We start from the raw sequence: 16,888 nt of genomic DNA, 5'->3' as shown, positions 1-16,888 counted from the left end.
GTGAGATATATACATTATATTAATTTATTAATACATTAATTTACACTGATACTATGTTTTATTAGTAAACATTTGAAATTATTTATGATCTTTGAAAACTTAAGTACATTTAGTCATTCGGGAAGGTTGTAACTCATCATTATAAAATGATTAACCATAATTATAAATGATTAACCATAATTTTAAGAAAATAGATTAACATAATCGGCATAAATTTACTTTTTTTTAAATAATTCTGCCATGATTGATTCTCACTGGTCTAAAGATGGATAAAACAATTACAATTTACAATTCAAACATCATTTTTCAGATCTATTTTCTTGACCGTATGAAAGTACAAAAAAGTTTATTTTATGTATTATAATCAATTTATCATATTGTGCAATGATTTATGATATCACGCCCTATAAAAAATTTTATCCGTTATTTCTATAAAAGCTCCGTAAAAATGAGCCTTTCACGGATCCATTCACGTAAAATGTAAATAATTCGATAAATTCCGCGATATAAGGTTATTAATTTCGGAAATATGAGCCTTTTACGGAAAAAAAGATGGAATATAAAAAACGGATTGACTTTTTTTACAGGGACAAGATTAGTTACAATTCACGTGATAAAAATTTCTATCCCACCAGAATACTGTAGTCTCCATAGTAGTCAACTTTTTTTGCGAAATAATAAAAATAGATTTTGTGTAAAAAATTGATTTAATAATAATAAAGCGGTTTGAAATAAACTATCCCTATCCCTATCCAATATATTGAAGAAAACATTAAATTTAAAATCTAGACAATGCGACGAATATTTTATAATAAGTTTGGTTTTTTAATAGTTCATCAAACAAAATTAATATTAAGTATTAGAAAATGTGTTAATTACCAACAATTGTTTTAAATATGAAGATTCTAAGGAAATATCACGTAGGCTTACATGTACTGCAAATTCAAACTTACTTTAAAAATGGTACCAATTCACGTTAAATACAAGGTGATAACAGAAAATAAAAGAAACAATTTACGATCAACGTAGTAGACGCAGTGTAGGCGCAGCGTACAGTACATCCCCGCGCATATTATTGAAGTTATTGAAGATGGTTAGCGCTCTGCGTACACCATATATAACGCAAAATTTGCGCTATGCGCGCAAAATTCCCCTATACGGCAATACGTGCAAATATTTGCTCCGTACGCGCAAAAATTTAATATTCGGATTTTTTTATAGAGACTATTCATTTTTTAGGACATTATAACAAATCAAAAGAAATATGGCACCAAACTATAAATAAATAGCAATTTCCATTTGAAAGTTTAGTTACTATAAATTATAAAATTTTTATATTTTACTAATTTATTTTATTTCTGTGGATAGTTTTAAAATTTTAATAGGAATAATGTTAGGCAATATTTTAAATTGTAATGACCTTATTGATTGACTTATATGATTATATTATATTTATTCAATTCATTATATTAATTTTAAAACTAAAATATAATAATAATTACGTAATAAAATGAAAGTTTGTATAATGCATATTTAATAGTTTAATCAATTAATAAAAGTTAAGGGGAGAACGGGATGGAACACGAATTCAGTCTACTGGTAAATCCTTCTGAGATATTAAATAACAGTATAAGTTGTTAAGATAGTCTTATTATAAACATTATTATAAGTTTATTAAGATCTGAACTTACTAATATCATATTAATTTTACGCATACGCACAATACTATAATAGAGTGAGTAATTTTAAGAGTATTCATTTAATGATTTGTAATTGTGTCTGTTTGATAATTTTTTTAAATAAGAACTGAAAAATTTTAAGATTCCTGTAAAGTTATTGATAATTGATTTTATTGAATTCTTTAGTTAAAGATAAGTTTGCCTTACAATTTATTTTTAATATTGAAACTAAGTCTATCACGTTTTTATTCTTAAAAAACTATTACAGATATTAAAAATCATGTGTATAAAAGTATAAAAGTTTAGTTACTATTATTAATAACACTTTTTTTCTGCAATTTTAGTAAATAACAAAAAATCTGATAATCATTAAAAATCTATAGAATATTCATATTCCAGACAAAAATTAATTTGTTCCGACGATAATTATTGAAAATTCCGACTTTTTTACAAAAGTATTTCTTATATTTATTGATATTTATATTTACAACATCTTCAATATATAACATAATTTTATATTTCCAATTACTACTCTTCCAACAATTATTTATTTAATCAATTGTATACATTTATAGTCAGAAATTACTATTGCATTACATAATGTGCTATACTTTATAAGGCTTTATATCCAGTTAAAATTTCCTTTGAACTAAGTATTCGTATGGTAAATAAATTGCATGGATGTGACGGTTATGACGCTACAGTTTTTGGTAATTTTCGTGTAATTTAAAGTTTGGACATTAGTTAGCTATATATCAATATATTGGTACATAATTGGTTTCGATACATTATAAATAAAAATCTAATTATCCTCAAATTCAATAATATGGTAAAAATCTATAATATTGACTGTTCAAATCATAAGTATATTCATATTCTATATATTGTATACAAGTTTATAAATAAATAAAATGAATTATATAAATTACAAACTAAGAAAATTTGCAAATATTGCTACTATAGTCTTAGTGTTTAAATAATTCTAAATAAAACAATACAAAAATAATAATGATATCACTCTAATTTAATAAATATTTGGGATCCATCTTACTCGTAGCATAATTTCTTTGCATACATTTGTATCCATATTGTATTTCTAAAATTTAAAATTAATTATATTAGTAATAATACCATTAAAATAACTTCTTTTATAGACCCTTTTGGCCTTTTACTTGGTGAGATTTGCATGCCAAACAATTTCCAATTCTTTAAAATTGGCAAAAATATATTTGGCAGCTTCAACAACTTCAACGGCTTCTGAAAGATTATTTAGCGATGCAGGCAATTTGATATCTGTGAAGAGAACTCATATTGCTCCAGAACTCCTTAAAAGTATAATGTTTCTTAAAGGAATATAGATTTATACAAAATATTCATCCTGCTTATTTATTCTTTACATATTGCAAAAATAATATTTAATAGATAAAAGATTTTGCTCATGTTAAATAGTAAAACTGCTCTTATTTACATAATTACAACAATTACTACATACGGAGTTTATCATTATAAATCAACAGTTACATCATAAATACAACCTATGACAAAAATTGCACAACTCCAAATGCAAACTATCTGTCGGTATCTAAATTTTCCTATTATCGCATCAGATTAATAATCGAAAAATTCGATAATCACTTTTTCATCCATGTATTTTCTTATAATGTTTAAATGTTTATATGTAATATTTTCAAAATTATCACCATTATGAGTGATTCCAAAAAAATATAATTTTCGTTCCCTACAACTTTCAAAAAATCTTTCAAAAGCATCAACAGAATATTTCCAACCTGCACCTATTACTATTTTAGTTAAAGATTTTGGTGAAAAATTTGTTAATATATCTAATAAATTATCACCTATATTATCATTTTCATCATTCATACCCATAGAATAATCTAAACTATTTAATCCTAAATATATTAGATTTTTACAATTTAATAACAATGATTTAACATAATCGAAATCTTCAGGTACAAGATATGTTGATAATTGTTCAATATTTGGACAATTATTAGCTATTGCTTTAATCAACAATCCTGTATTTTCAGCAACATTATCAAAAGTATAAATATTAACTTGTGAAATATTTCCTTTTGTTTTTTCAACTAAAGTTGCAGATTCTTTAAAACATGATAATCCATTAAGACAAAGAATTTGAAGTTCAGGAAATTCTGAAATTGCAAGATAATTTTGAAATTCTTCTTTAGTATCTTCATCACTATCATAATCACTATAAATTGTTATTTTTTTTAGATTAGTTAGTGATGTTAAGAATGAAGGTGGAATAATTCTAACTGAGCGTAAATTAAGTTTATTAATCGTATTTCCTTTCCTTGCTAATGCTTCACTTAATTCTTTACAAGTAGGTCCTTTCGTAATATGTTCAAATGATACACTTTTTAATTTTCTTTGTGCATCAATTAAAGAGATTAATCCAGAAATTTTTTCTTGAGAATAATCATGAATAATTAATACGTTCAAATCTTTACAAAGTTGTGCCATCTTATAAAGTGAATCATTATCAACTTTATCAATTTCAATACTCAAACCATGAAGTTGAGAAAAACATGTTGAGGCTCCTGGGAATGATAATATAGGTTGTGAGGTTCTCCATGATAATTCTTTAATATTATTACATTGACTAATGTATAATTTGTATAACTCTTGTTCTAAATATTTGTATTTTCCACATCTTCCAGTTATAAAGGTTTCACCAGATACCATTTCTATAATTTCTTTAATAAGTTTAGATTTCAGAAATTTACAATAACTAATATAATTAAATGAAGGTGGTTTTAAAAGAATTGTTGAAGGTAATTTAATACCATTATCAAATAAAAGTTGTTTTGAAGTTGATGAAAGACAATAAAGTATTATATTAAAAAGTTTTTCTTTTGATTTATTTTCTTTTAATTTATCATTAATTTTCTGTGGATAATTTTTCCATAAGATTGGAACTACTAAACGACACCATTCTTTATTAACTAAAAGACAAGAATATAAATATGTTTCTTTGATTTGTAATTCATTAAAAATGAAAACTAGGCAATCCACATTAAGCCTTATCATCTTTTCTTAATAAAATAAGAATATTTCAATTTTTTTTAAAATAAAATTACTGAGATGTTAAACGAACAGAGATCTGAGGATGTTAAAAGAATATCTGAGATGTTCAATGGGATGTTAAAAGAACTGAGATGTTAGATGTTAAAATAACATTTTTATTATTAAAGTTAGTTTGTTAATATAATGTCATACGATATCAAAACATAACGCTTATAGTGTTAATATTATAATTTATTAATATTTTGAAAAAAACAAGTAAACTTGATAGTCATAATTTGTCATACATATCTCATACATATTTCACAAATAAAATTTTACAATAAATCTTGACTCATTTATCACTACTTCACCATTTATATATTTTCTTCTCTAACATCATCATATTTATAATAATTATAGTAAATTATATTAAGAATTATGGTGGAAAAGTCTTAATCAAACCCAAGTCCATATGATATTACATAACTCTTCCTTAAAAATTTGACGAATTGTATGTTTTGATATATAATTATATCGGTCAAAAACAATTTGATTATCGATAAAGTAAGTCAAAAATGCATCCATTTAATCAGTATAATCCAATTTTTCAATACTTGAAAAAATTCTATCAAATTATATTTTTCATCATACATATGCAGACCTACCAATTTTTGGTACCAGGTCCCTATTGGATCCGATGTGGAATTAGCTCAGATTCCATGTAATGACGACAGTAGACATGGTCCGGATGATTACAAATCAATAAATTCTAGATCTTGATCAATCGAACCCGGTTCACCAGCCGGAATCAATGGAACTAGGGGCGAAAATTAGCATAGCCAATTACTATATAACATTTTTCATATTTTCGTATTTTTATCACTCATTAATCATTTGTAATTTTTGAATCACTCTAAAATTATTATCATTTGCTAAAAAAATATTTGAATTATTTCTAAAATAAGAATCCCATTCCAAGGTTTTTTTAAAAATAATTTTAGTTATTATTTACAGATTTGCTGTTATCCTGCAAGGTTGAAGGTTATATTAATATATACGTCAGATCACAGCTCAAAAGACATGAATTGGAAAAGGCTGGGCTTATATCTATTGAATTTGCGGAATTATGTCAGGCTTATGATGAAGAATTAAATGTATCAGAACATTTAGCATCACGCAAAGACAAATATTATAAGAGTGCATCCTATACGATTGTAGATAATGATGATAACGATCAAATTGATGTAAAATTGAAGGTTGGTTATGTTATAGATGTTTTGGAAGATTTATAAACTATGGAACTTCTCAAGAAACAACTACTAGAGTATCTTACACGCACAAATTAGAACAATATTTTTACATAGTACTAAAGGAAATTAACAAGTACCATTTCTTTTTTTAGATTGGTTTGTTGCTCAATATACTATATACTATTGAGAAGTGCCCTATATATAAATTACAGTATCCATCAGATTATACATGGAGGCGTATTTATGCAATAAAATGGCTTGATCATCAACTGAACATTCATTTCGTACATCAGCATTCTCAGGATAATATATACTATATTTATAAATTATATTATGCAGTCTGAATAATATAGTTTCAATGTAATTGCAAAAGTGTATTAATAAAATTTCAAATTAATTACTAAATTATTTATTATTAAGTACGAAATAATTTCAAAGATATTTCAAAATAATGTTGATACGAAATTATAAGACCTTTCAACATTGTTTCATAATAATATTGTAAATAATAATGAAATGATAGTGAAATGGTTTAAAATAGTAATGAAATCAATTCAAATATTAATATAGTTGGTAATACAATATTTAATTAATAAATCGGTTGATACAGACTTACTATATAAAGAAATTTAATATTGGCAGTTCTTAGTTGAAGTTTCAAGGTATAATGATACAGTGCATACAACCTAGTCCCAACAAAAAAATTTTTAAGCGGCCAAATTTTTTACATTATGTAATACTAATCCTGTAATTTTATTGGTCAAATTTATTTAATTTAAGTTATAATTCTTAATTCTAGCCAAATTTACATAGTTAATAATTAAACGAAAGTAATTTTGGCCAGACTTACATGTAATTCTGGTCAGAATAAAACGGCCAAATATTTAATTTAATAGTAAAATATTTCAACTTTGAATTGCTACTACTTTATTAAAAAATACTTTACAGGAAATTTAAAAACATAGTTTTATTAAGCTTAATCTGGTTTATCATTGTACGTTTATACTTTATGTTTATCTTTTTTTTTGAATGAATAGTAGTGATTTAAATTTCATCAAATTTAATTGCTGGGACTAAATTGTATGCACTGTAGTAGTTTTTTGATATCATGTCATCATGACCACAAAAATTTAATATTGTGTTAGTTGATGGTTTAAGACTACTATATTTTAATATATGAAATTTCCTGTTAAATTTAATAAAGAAAATATGTGTTACCAACATATCCTTCTCAAATTAGAAGAGACTCATCATGACTATTATCATAATTCTGGTTACATCACTTACATGATCTATATTAATAATTCCCAGCTACAAAAGTGATATAATTGTGCTATATATATATAAAAAAAGATTTCTAGTTATAGTAAAAAAAAATTATGTAATTCGATTCAGAATGAGTAAATAAATATTGATTGAATTATAAATAATTCTCGATTTGTTAATTTAAATAAAATTTGTATTTACAAATTCCCTATAACAGTATGCAAATTCTAGAAGCCCTAAAGTGATTTAAAAAGAAAACTAAAGGTTTTTTACTGGGGTTTTCAGTTTTCGGAATAGTATTATATTTTCAAAGTGATAACATGCAAATTGCTCATAGGTGTTAAAATTTCTGAAAACCCACTTGAAACAAAAGAAAATATTGCATCTAATTTTAAAACGTCTACTGATATAAAATTCACCTCAAAACCTGAAGTGACAAATAATAATACTGTTGAAAGTCTAGATCTCGAAAGCTTCACTAAAAAATTAGGTCTCAATTTTTCAAAAAATAAAGATGATCTGAGGAAATTTTATGGTATATATAACAAATCTGTCAGCAGAATTCGTAGTGCTGGCCGAAATTAAAATTTATATATCAGAGTAAGTTAATATGAGGGGTTATAATAAAGTTTATAATATTTATAATATTTGAATTTTCTAAATTGTATTAAGTTTAAATATACAAGATTACAAAAGTTGCTGAAATTTGTTGGTGTACTTACTTTTATATTAAAATAATAATAAAAATTAAATTCAATTATTTGATTTTATGGTATTTATCTATTAATCATTCATAAAATTATAAAATTTTATTTGATTACAAACTGATTTTTATTATGTAAAAAAGTTTTACATATTACTCTATAATCAAGTGTTAAACAAAAACTAATAAAGATAAAATTGCTATTTAATGATAAAATAATTTATGAAAAAAAAAGTATAATAAATTTTCTAAAAGTAAACTTTGTTTAATTACAAACTGATTTTTATTATGTAAAAAAGTTTTACATATTACTCTATAATCAGTGTTAAACAAAAACTAGTAAATATAAAACTGCTACCTAATAATAAATAATTTATGAAAAAAAGTATACTAAATTTTTCCTAAAAGTAAATATTAACTGAAAGGATATATCATAAATTTAGTCAAAATAATTTCTGCTATTCATATTTATGTCATTTATTAGTAGTTTAATACATTTATTTTCTTATAATTTAAACTATCATTTTTTTTACAAAAAATGGTTATAACTTATAAGCTATAAAAGTAGAATAAAAGATGAGTAAAAAATAAAAACAGAAGAATAAAAAAAAAAATACAACTTACTTTGTAAAATCAGTAACTTCTACTGTATTACTATTAATATTATCATTATATTTTAGAAGATTTTTTGTAAAAGGATTAAGTAATCGAGATGTATAAATAGCTTGTGTATGAGTAGTTAATTGATTATTTTTTATTGATAAAAAATTTTCTTTTCTATATTCTTGTGTCTCATTAAATTGTTTTTCAATTTCATGATGTATTTGTTGTTTCATGATATAATATTGATTTAATGAATAGCCAAATAGGTCAATCAATTCTTTTATTTCAACTGAATTTGGTCTATTATCTGGATTTGAATCCCAACACCTTTTCATTAAATCAATATAACATTTTGGTGCAATTTGATCATTTATTTCAGGTCTAATTCCATTACATATATTTAATGCTAGAACCTCATCATGAGCACAATTGGCAAAAGGTTGTTTTGCAGTTGCTATGACATACATAATCATACCAAAGCTGTATATATCTGCTGCTGGAGTATAAGGATTTCCTTTTAACACTTCAGGAGCTACATAAGGCATAACTCCATAAATATGTGTTTAATTAATACCATTAACTTTTTTACATAATCCCATATCAGAAATACATGCAATATATAAACCAACATAATTATCACATTTTGTAAATAATATGTTCCCAGTATGAAAATCATGGTGAACTATTTGTTTTTGATGAATTTTATGAAGACCTTCAATAATATTAATTAATATTTTTAATCCATTAGACCAATCAAAAACTACACACTTTTCCTTTAAATAACTATTGAAATTTCCACCTTCTGCATATTCAAGAACCATAATATACTCTTCTGTATTTGGATTTTGAGATATTCCATATATTTTAAGAATATTATTTACATTTTGTTGTAGATATGCTTTAACCTATTAAATAATATTAGTATATGGATAAATTAGTAAATTACTAGCTATTGTTTTTGCTAAATATATAAAGAATTTTCATACCTCATTTATAAACTTATCAAGTAATTTTTGTGAATTATTTAAACATTTTAAAGCAATTTTTGTATTTGATTTTCTTTTCCCTTTATAAGATAATAAGCCATCTTTCCAAATTGCTGAATATACTGTAGAGAAACCACCTTTACCTATCTCTTTAATATCATTAAACTGGTCATATGGTATCCATTCAAACATAATGTCAGATCGTCTATCAATACTTAATTTAATTTCTTGAATTAAATCATTAATTTCTTTATTTTCAGGATTTGTCTGACATGATATACAGCTTTTATTATTTATTTCAAATTGATTATTGTATTGCTTACCGCAATTTTCACAGTAGTATTCAATTTTACAAACTAACATATAATCTTTTGTATCTGGATTTTGAGTTATTCCATAATTTTCCTTAACTGAATATACGATCTTTAAATATAAAATCATTATATTATTAATTATTAAAAAATAAGTTAGATTATTAGAAAAGTTTCATACCTCATTTAAAAATAAGTGACTGGCATTTTGTGAATTACATAGGAATTTTAAAATGACTTTTTTATTTATTTCCCGATCGTAACTCTTTCTTATACTGCTAAAATATAATGATCCATCCTTCCATATTGCTGTTAAGACATTATTTCCTATTTCTTTAAATTCAATAAACTTATTGTATGATATTCATTCAAATATCCCACCACGACAACTATTAATTTTTAATAGCATCTTTTGGATGGAATTATCAATTTTATCATTTCCAATAGTCCAGTCTGCAAAATTATTTTTTAAATAATCTATTTCACATTGTTTACACCACTTATCAAGCCTATTTTTGGATTCATTACCACATTTTTCACAATAATGGTCAAAATATTTAACATTGAAAACTAAAAGATAAACTTCCTTATCAGGATTTTGAGATATTCCAAGGATTACATCATTTTTCAAATATGATCCACCTATTAAAATATGGAAAAATTAATATTATATTGATATTTGATTTAAATATAGAAAATATTAATACCTCATTTGAAAATTTGGCAGTAATTTCTTGTGAATTGAATGGATATTTCAAATAAACTTTTTCACGCGATTTTCTTACCTTTTTTTATCATTATAATCATAATATAATGGACCTTTTTTCCATATTGCCAAAGTATAATTCTCTAACTCTTCAATAATGATAAACTCATTGTATGACATACATTCAAATATCCCATCACGGCAACTAGTTATCAACTTTCTCATTCCCACTAGTCCAATTTGTAAAATCATTTTTTAATTGATTTATTTGACATTCTTTACACCATTCACTATAACTACTACCGTATTTATTATCACATTTTTCACAATAATAGTTAAAATAGTAATTACTAAAAACTAAAAGATAAACTTCCGTATCCGGATTTTAAGATATTCCAAAAATTAACATCACTTTTTAAATATGGTTCAACCTATCAATATATGGAAAAAGTTAATATTCTAATTAATTAATAGAGAAATTGAATACCTTATTAATAAGTTCGTCTGTTATATTTTGTAAGTCATATAAAAATTTTAATATAACAACTTCATACGAAATTTTTGCCCATTCATTTTCACTTTTAAAATAAAATAATGGACCTTCCTTCCATATTGCTGTAGCAAAACAATTTTTTCCTATTTCGTTAATATTAATAAGCTCATTATATGGTATCCATTCAAATACTGCTTTTTTATAAACACCATTTGCATATGTACTATCGTAATTTAGTTGCTTTTCTTGAATGAAATTATCAATTATTTCATTTCCACTGGTCCAATTTGCAAAATTTTCTGCAATAATTTTTTTCCCGGCGGTCAAATCTCTCAAACCAAGAAATTCCATTAAAATATTAAAATTTTTAAACGATACGATAGACTAATAACTTGATTTTAAATATAAGTAGTTCAATACTAAAAAAAAAAATATGGCGTAATGAAAACGTATAAGCCTTTTACCTTTTTGCGTAAAAAAAAAGTAAAATACTAAATTTGGTTAACAAAGAATGATGTACCACGAAAACGTACAAGTCTTTTATCCGGTATCACGTGATTTTGATAATCGTGTATCAGAAATCACGGGATACCGGATAACTATTAATTATTGAATATGCAACTTGCCGGGGGACTTCGTCCGCATTTATTATAAAGTATTTTTGTACAAAAGGAAGAAATTCCCACGAATTTAGCAAGAAAAATTCATGAGAATTTTTCTTAAAAACTTACTTTGTTTTTGGTAATTGGCGTTTCAAATTATCCGTTCTTTTTTTATATTCAGTTTAAACATACAACTTGCGGAGGACTTCTCAGAAATATGGTTACACCATCGAATTTAAGGAAATTAGCAAAAATATTCATATATATTTAAGTACCAGTATTGATTTACTTGCAACGAAAGAAGTCCCTTTCCTTTATATTCTAATATATGCAATAGCTAACGGACATTTATTTTTTCTAATTTCTAATATTTTTTTCTAATAAAGAAAAAAAAATCTTTTTTGATATATAAAGTATTTTTTTTACGTTTCTTTATTAGTAGTTTATTTTTTTTTATATTAGAAAATTATAAAAATTAATTTTTTTTTTGTCTCTTATCAGAAAATTAGGAAAAAAAAAGATTTTTTCATTATTAAAAAATTAGAAAAAAATTAATCTTTTCTTCAAGTTTTTTTTATTAGAAACAAGTAAAAAAAAATAAAAATAAAAAAATTAAACTATTATAAAAAAAAAAAAGAGATGGTTTATTGGTATAATTTTTTATCAATAATTAATTTTTGAATAAATGTGTATCTCGTGATGCTTAAATCTCCTTTTTGACATTTTTTTTTTTCCGATTTTTTCGTTAAATCACATGACGTATTTAATTCTGGCCAGAATTAAATGATGGGCATAAAAAATATCCATTTTTGGAATAAAGACGAGATACAAAGGGCTGGATTTTAAATTTACCCTTAATTGTTTTTTTTTTCAAATAAAAATTGATCTGCAGATAAACGTTGAAATATCATAACATATAGTACTTATTTTCTTGACAGAAAACTTGTAACTGTCAAGTAAAAGTTTATGAATAAGATTGAATAAATTAAATTTCTCAATTGTACATTCATCAATAAGAATTTACAAGTAGAATATAATGCTTGAATGAACAGTGCGCAGTAAATGTCAATTATATATATACAGTGTGTTAGGGCAATGACAGATATTACCTAATATCAGCTTATTATAAGAGCTTACCCCCCCTCCCCCATTCCTTATATAGTATATATGTAACCTAAGATTTTCAATTACCCCCCCTCCCCCTAGAATATTAGGTAATATCTGTCACTGCCCTTACTAGTTAAATTAGTTAAATTGCATTATTGGTTTATGATAATTTAATTTTTAGAATCCAGATAAAAAAATTATCCTATTGTAATGGATAAATTGAATTTTAATAAAAAAATTTCTTTAATTAAATATAATCAAAGAAAAAAAATGGTCAACAAAAATTTTTTTTTACAAAAGCTTATTTAAATATTTGATAATTAAACTTACAAGCCCAATTCATGATTACTTTAATTTCTAAAATTACGAAATGATCAAACTACTAGCACCGCTGGACGAAGTATTAATATGGTTAGGCTATGTTCTTAAAAAGGATATCATTTGTCGATTATCCATTTGTTTTTGTTAAACATCGACTCAAATTCGTAACCTTAACTTTATTTTCTTTGTTCGTTTACATTTATTTGTATTTCGCAAATTTTGTAAGAAAAATGTCCAAACAATTTTTTTCAGGATTAAGTCAAAATTATGTAGAAATTTTGGAAGATGATGAATATTATGATGTTACTATTGAAGTTGGTGAGGACCCAAACGTAAAAATATTTCGTGCACATATGATCATTTTGTATTATCGTTCTCCATTTTTACGACGAATTTTATCCTCCAACAAAAAAAATGATAATGATGTATTGGCTCACATTAAATTGTCAAATATTTCACCAGAAATTTTTCAAATTATTTTAAAGTAAGTTATATTCTAATTCTTATTTTACACCTTAAATATTTTATATTTATCATAAAATTTTTTTCTTTTTTAGATATATTTATGGTGGTGTCATTTCTTTAAATGAGCAAGAACCTTCTGAAATTTTAAAAATTTTGATTGCTGCTAATCAACTTATTCTACAAGAACTAATTGATTATTTGCAGGAATATTTAATTGAAAATAAATCTGAGTGGATGGAACAATATTTTGAATATATTTACCGAACAAGTTTACAATCTAATTCTTTATTAGTACTACAACAATATTGTACAAAGTTTATGGCCAAATCTCCTGAAAAAGTATTTAAATCACTTGATTTTACCTCTCTTCCTGAAAATTCTTTGATATCGCTCATTAAAAGAGATGATTTACAGATGAAAGAAATTGAAATTTGGGAACATGTATTAAGATGGGGACTTGAAAAAAATCCTACAATTCTTTCAGATCTTACAACTTGGTCAGATGATGATTTCAATATGATGGGAAATACTTTGCAAAATTGTTTACCTTTAGTAAGATTTTTTAGTTTTTCATCTGAAGATTTCTTTCAAAAAGTTCGACCTTATAAAAAACTTTTAAACCGTCAACTTTATGAAGAGTTATTAGAGTCCTATTTAAATCCTAATAGTGAACCAAATGATAATATTTTACTTCCTAGATATAGAAACGCTGATGGAATTATTGATTCAAAAATCATTAATTTAAATATTGTATCTTTAATTTCAAGATGGATTGATAATGATATTAAAAGCAAATTCGCTTATACGAGAGAATTATATTTACCATATGAATTTAAATTATTATTAAGAGGAAGCAAAGATGGATTTACTCCTAAAAAGTTTCATAAATTATGTGATAATGTACCTCATACCGTAACATTTATTAAAATAAAAGAAACGGAAGAAATTATTGGAGGATATAATCCTTTGGAATGGAAATCATCTGGTGGATATTATAAAACCAAAGATAGTTTCATATTTTCTTTTAAAAGTAAGAATAATTTTAAAGATCCAATTTTAAGTCATGTTGAGAATATGAATTATGCATTATATTGTCATGCTGAATATGGACCCGCATTTGGTGCGTATGATATTAATATAAATGTAAGTGAGGATGATGATTCACAAGAATATGACAATCTTTTGAGCATGCAACAATATTATGAAAAAAAAATAAGAGATATAGAAGATTTTTCAATAGAAGATTATGAAGTATTTCAAATCATAAAGAAAAATAATAAATAAAATAATTAATGTTTGAATCGATACATACAGTATATTGTATGTGGCTGTATACAAGCTTTTGTTTTTCAGTATAATAAAAATTCTACATTTAATAATACCGTTATAAAACCTAATTTAGGGTTGCTTTTTGAGAATCTAAATTAATACAATTAAACTTTATTATAATAAAATTAAATTCTATTAATTATAATAATTTAATATAAAATCTAAATTTTACACTAAGTTATAGCAAATTTTTGATGACTGGGAAAACAAACACGTAATATATTATTTTAAGTGTATTGATTTAACCGCTGCTTTCTATACCTACTACATAAACTTTACCAATTTTTAAATCCAGAAGTAAAGATAATAAAGATATATTTAAACATTCACGAAAAACAATTGGTATTATTCCTTACTCTCTAAGAGAATTACTATAGGTCTCCAAGTAGTATAATTACTAACATGATTTAACTATAACTCTTGCCAGCCCAAGAAACTTGATTGTGTATTTCTTTTTAAAAGTTGGGCTTTTATCCGTAATGTACACTGTTAGGTACAGAGTGATGTATTTACGCAAATGTTGTGTTGTAGTAAGGCGTTCTATTCATAGGTTTCAATTGTATTATATGGTAGTTTTTTTAAAAAAAATTTGATTTTTAACATTCATTAATTAATTTTAAAAAAAAATAATAAATATGTTATCAATTTTATCAACAGTTGCTTAAATAAAAAGGAATTCTTGAAAAGAATAATTCAAAGGTTACAAACTAAAAAGAACTACTAACTCCCCTATCTACTATAGTAAACAACCCAGACATTCAAAAAACGTTTTCAACATTTTATATTAAAGTTTAGCCAATCAAAAATTAGCTAAGTTAAAAAAATCAGCCGTCAGCCCATTAATAAACTTACTCTATATATTGTACATCATGTGACTTATTTGGAAAAAAACACCAAGCAACAATTGCCCAGGTCACATTTAGCAATTCCATTAAATTTTTACTATTTTACTATTTTAACTTATAATAAATCGAAATCTGCCATTTCTCTATATCATTATAAATAGAAAAAAATCATTTGTTTATTCATTTGATTTAAGGAAAAAGCTAGATTTAAAAAATTTATTTATTTTACAAAGCTTATTTATAAAGGAGAGATCAACAATTTGTATATTTATAAATTGAAGCCATTTTTTTTTACAATAACTTTCACTTAAAAGAACTTTAAAAGCATGTCAAGCTCCCCCATGAAAATTACTTCTTGTTGTTAATATACTCCATTTTGGATTTGATGTTATGGTAAACTGATAAGTGATTATACAAATCTGCAGACTATAATACATCGAAAGATACAAAAAATAGTATACACGGCGCTATACTCTTGAAGTTCTAAGAGAACAAAATCATACTAAAGCTCCTAAATGCTAATGTTTATAGTTTGATATAATTATTTACAAAGTGATTTCTGAATTACCTCCATACCATGATTTGAGTCATGATAAATTAAATTACCCAACTGATTGTGTATTCAGTTAAAATATGCTTAGATGCAAATTCATTAAACCGACCAAAAGCAGAAGACCTTTATGATATTTAATTTGTGTAATAGATTTTATGATCAAATAGAATTACAAAAACAAATCAAAGCTAAAGAAATCAACAATAGATTACAAACTAGCAGAATATCTTCGATAAGTTTATCATATAAAGCATATTCAGGAGCTGATTATTATGATAATATTACTGCTCCTGCGGCTAAATTTTGCGGCAAACTTACATCATAATGATACATTCTCTCTTTAATTTGTATTAAAAACAATATATGATAAAAAATATTTGAAAGAGGAAATTTTTGGTTTCTAACTTTATTAAATTTTAAATGAGATAATTAAAATTCTATATACAGTAATTTTTCTTGATTAAAGAAAATTTTCGAATTAGTGATATTGGGTCATTTGTCGATCGGTGCGACATAAAGTACTAGTTTTCACGAAGCATTAATTAAATTTATTTAAAGTTTATTTTTTTTAGTGAATATTTCATATATATGAAAGATTTCTTTAAAGGTAAAAAAGCAAGTTTG

At 24.4% G+C, this 16,888-nt stretch overlaps 4 protein-coding genes across 4 annotated transcripts; 1 reads left to right on the top strand and 3 right to left on the bottom strand.

The window, feature by feature from the left end:
- Positions 1 to 3,287: 3,287 nt before the first annotated feature.
- Positions 3,288 to 4,748, bottom strand: OCT59_029174 (uncharacterized protein; the record flags this gene model as incomplete). Its single annotated transcript, XM_025319096.2, has 1 exon — positions 3,288 to 4,748. One exon carries the CDS (start codon positions 4,746 to 4,748, stop codon positions 3,288 to 3,290), a length of 1,461 nt encoding a protein of 486 aa, XP_025174588.2.
- A 3,744-nt stretch (positions 4,749 to 8,492) lies between these two features.
- OCT59_029173 (uncharacterized protein) lies at positions 8,493 to 10,376 on the bottom strand (the record flags this gene model as incomplete). Its single annotated transcript, XM_066141983.1, has 8 exons — positions 8,493 to 8,499; positions 8,568 to 8,853; positions 9,121 to 9,451; positions 9,533 to 9,612; positions 9,676 to 9,759; positions 9,856 to 9,955; positions 10,025 to 10,043; positions 10,372 to 10,376. 8 exons carry the CDS (start codon positions 10,374 to 10,376, stop codon positions 8,493 to 8,495), a joined length of 912 nt encoding a protein of 303 aa, XP_065994538.1.
- Positions 10,377 to 10,470: 94 nt separating this feature from the next.
- OCT59_029172 (uncharacterized protein) lies at positions 10,471 to 11,393 on the bottom strand (the record flags this gene model as incomplete). The annotated part of the gene is made up of 3 exons (XM_066141975.1): positions 10,471 to 10,485; positions 10,551 to 10,628; positions 11,037 to 11,393. 3 exons carry the CDS (start codon positions 11,391 to 11,393, stop codon positions 10,471 to 10,473), a joined length of 450 nt encoding a protein of 149 aa, XP_065994537.1.
- A 2,378-nt stretch (positions 11,394 to 13,771) lies between these two features.
- Positions 13,772 to 14,821, top strand: OCT59_029171 (uncharacterized protein; the record flags this gene model as incomplete). Its single annotated transcript, XM_066141969.1, has 1 exon — positions 13,772 to 14,821. The coding sequence occupies one exon, from the start codon at positions 13,772 to 13,774 to the stop codon at positions 14,819 to 14,821; it is 1,050 nt and encodes a 349-aa protein (XP_065994536.1).
- Between the last annotated feature and the right edge of the window lie 2,067 nt (positions 14,822 to 16,888).

This window comes from Rhizophagus irregularis, chromosome 9, assembly GCF_026210795.1.
Source record: "Rhizophagus irregularis chromosome 9, complete sequence".
NCBI lineage: Eukaryota > Fungi > Glomeromycota > Glomeromycetes > Glomerales > Glomeraceae > Rhizophagus > Rhizophagus irregularis.
The sequence above is the reverse complement of the archived record's forward strand: the minus strand, read 5'-3'. Positions and strand labels throughout refer to the sequence as shown.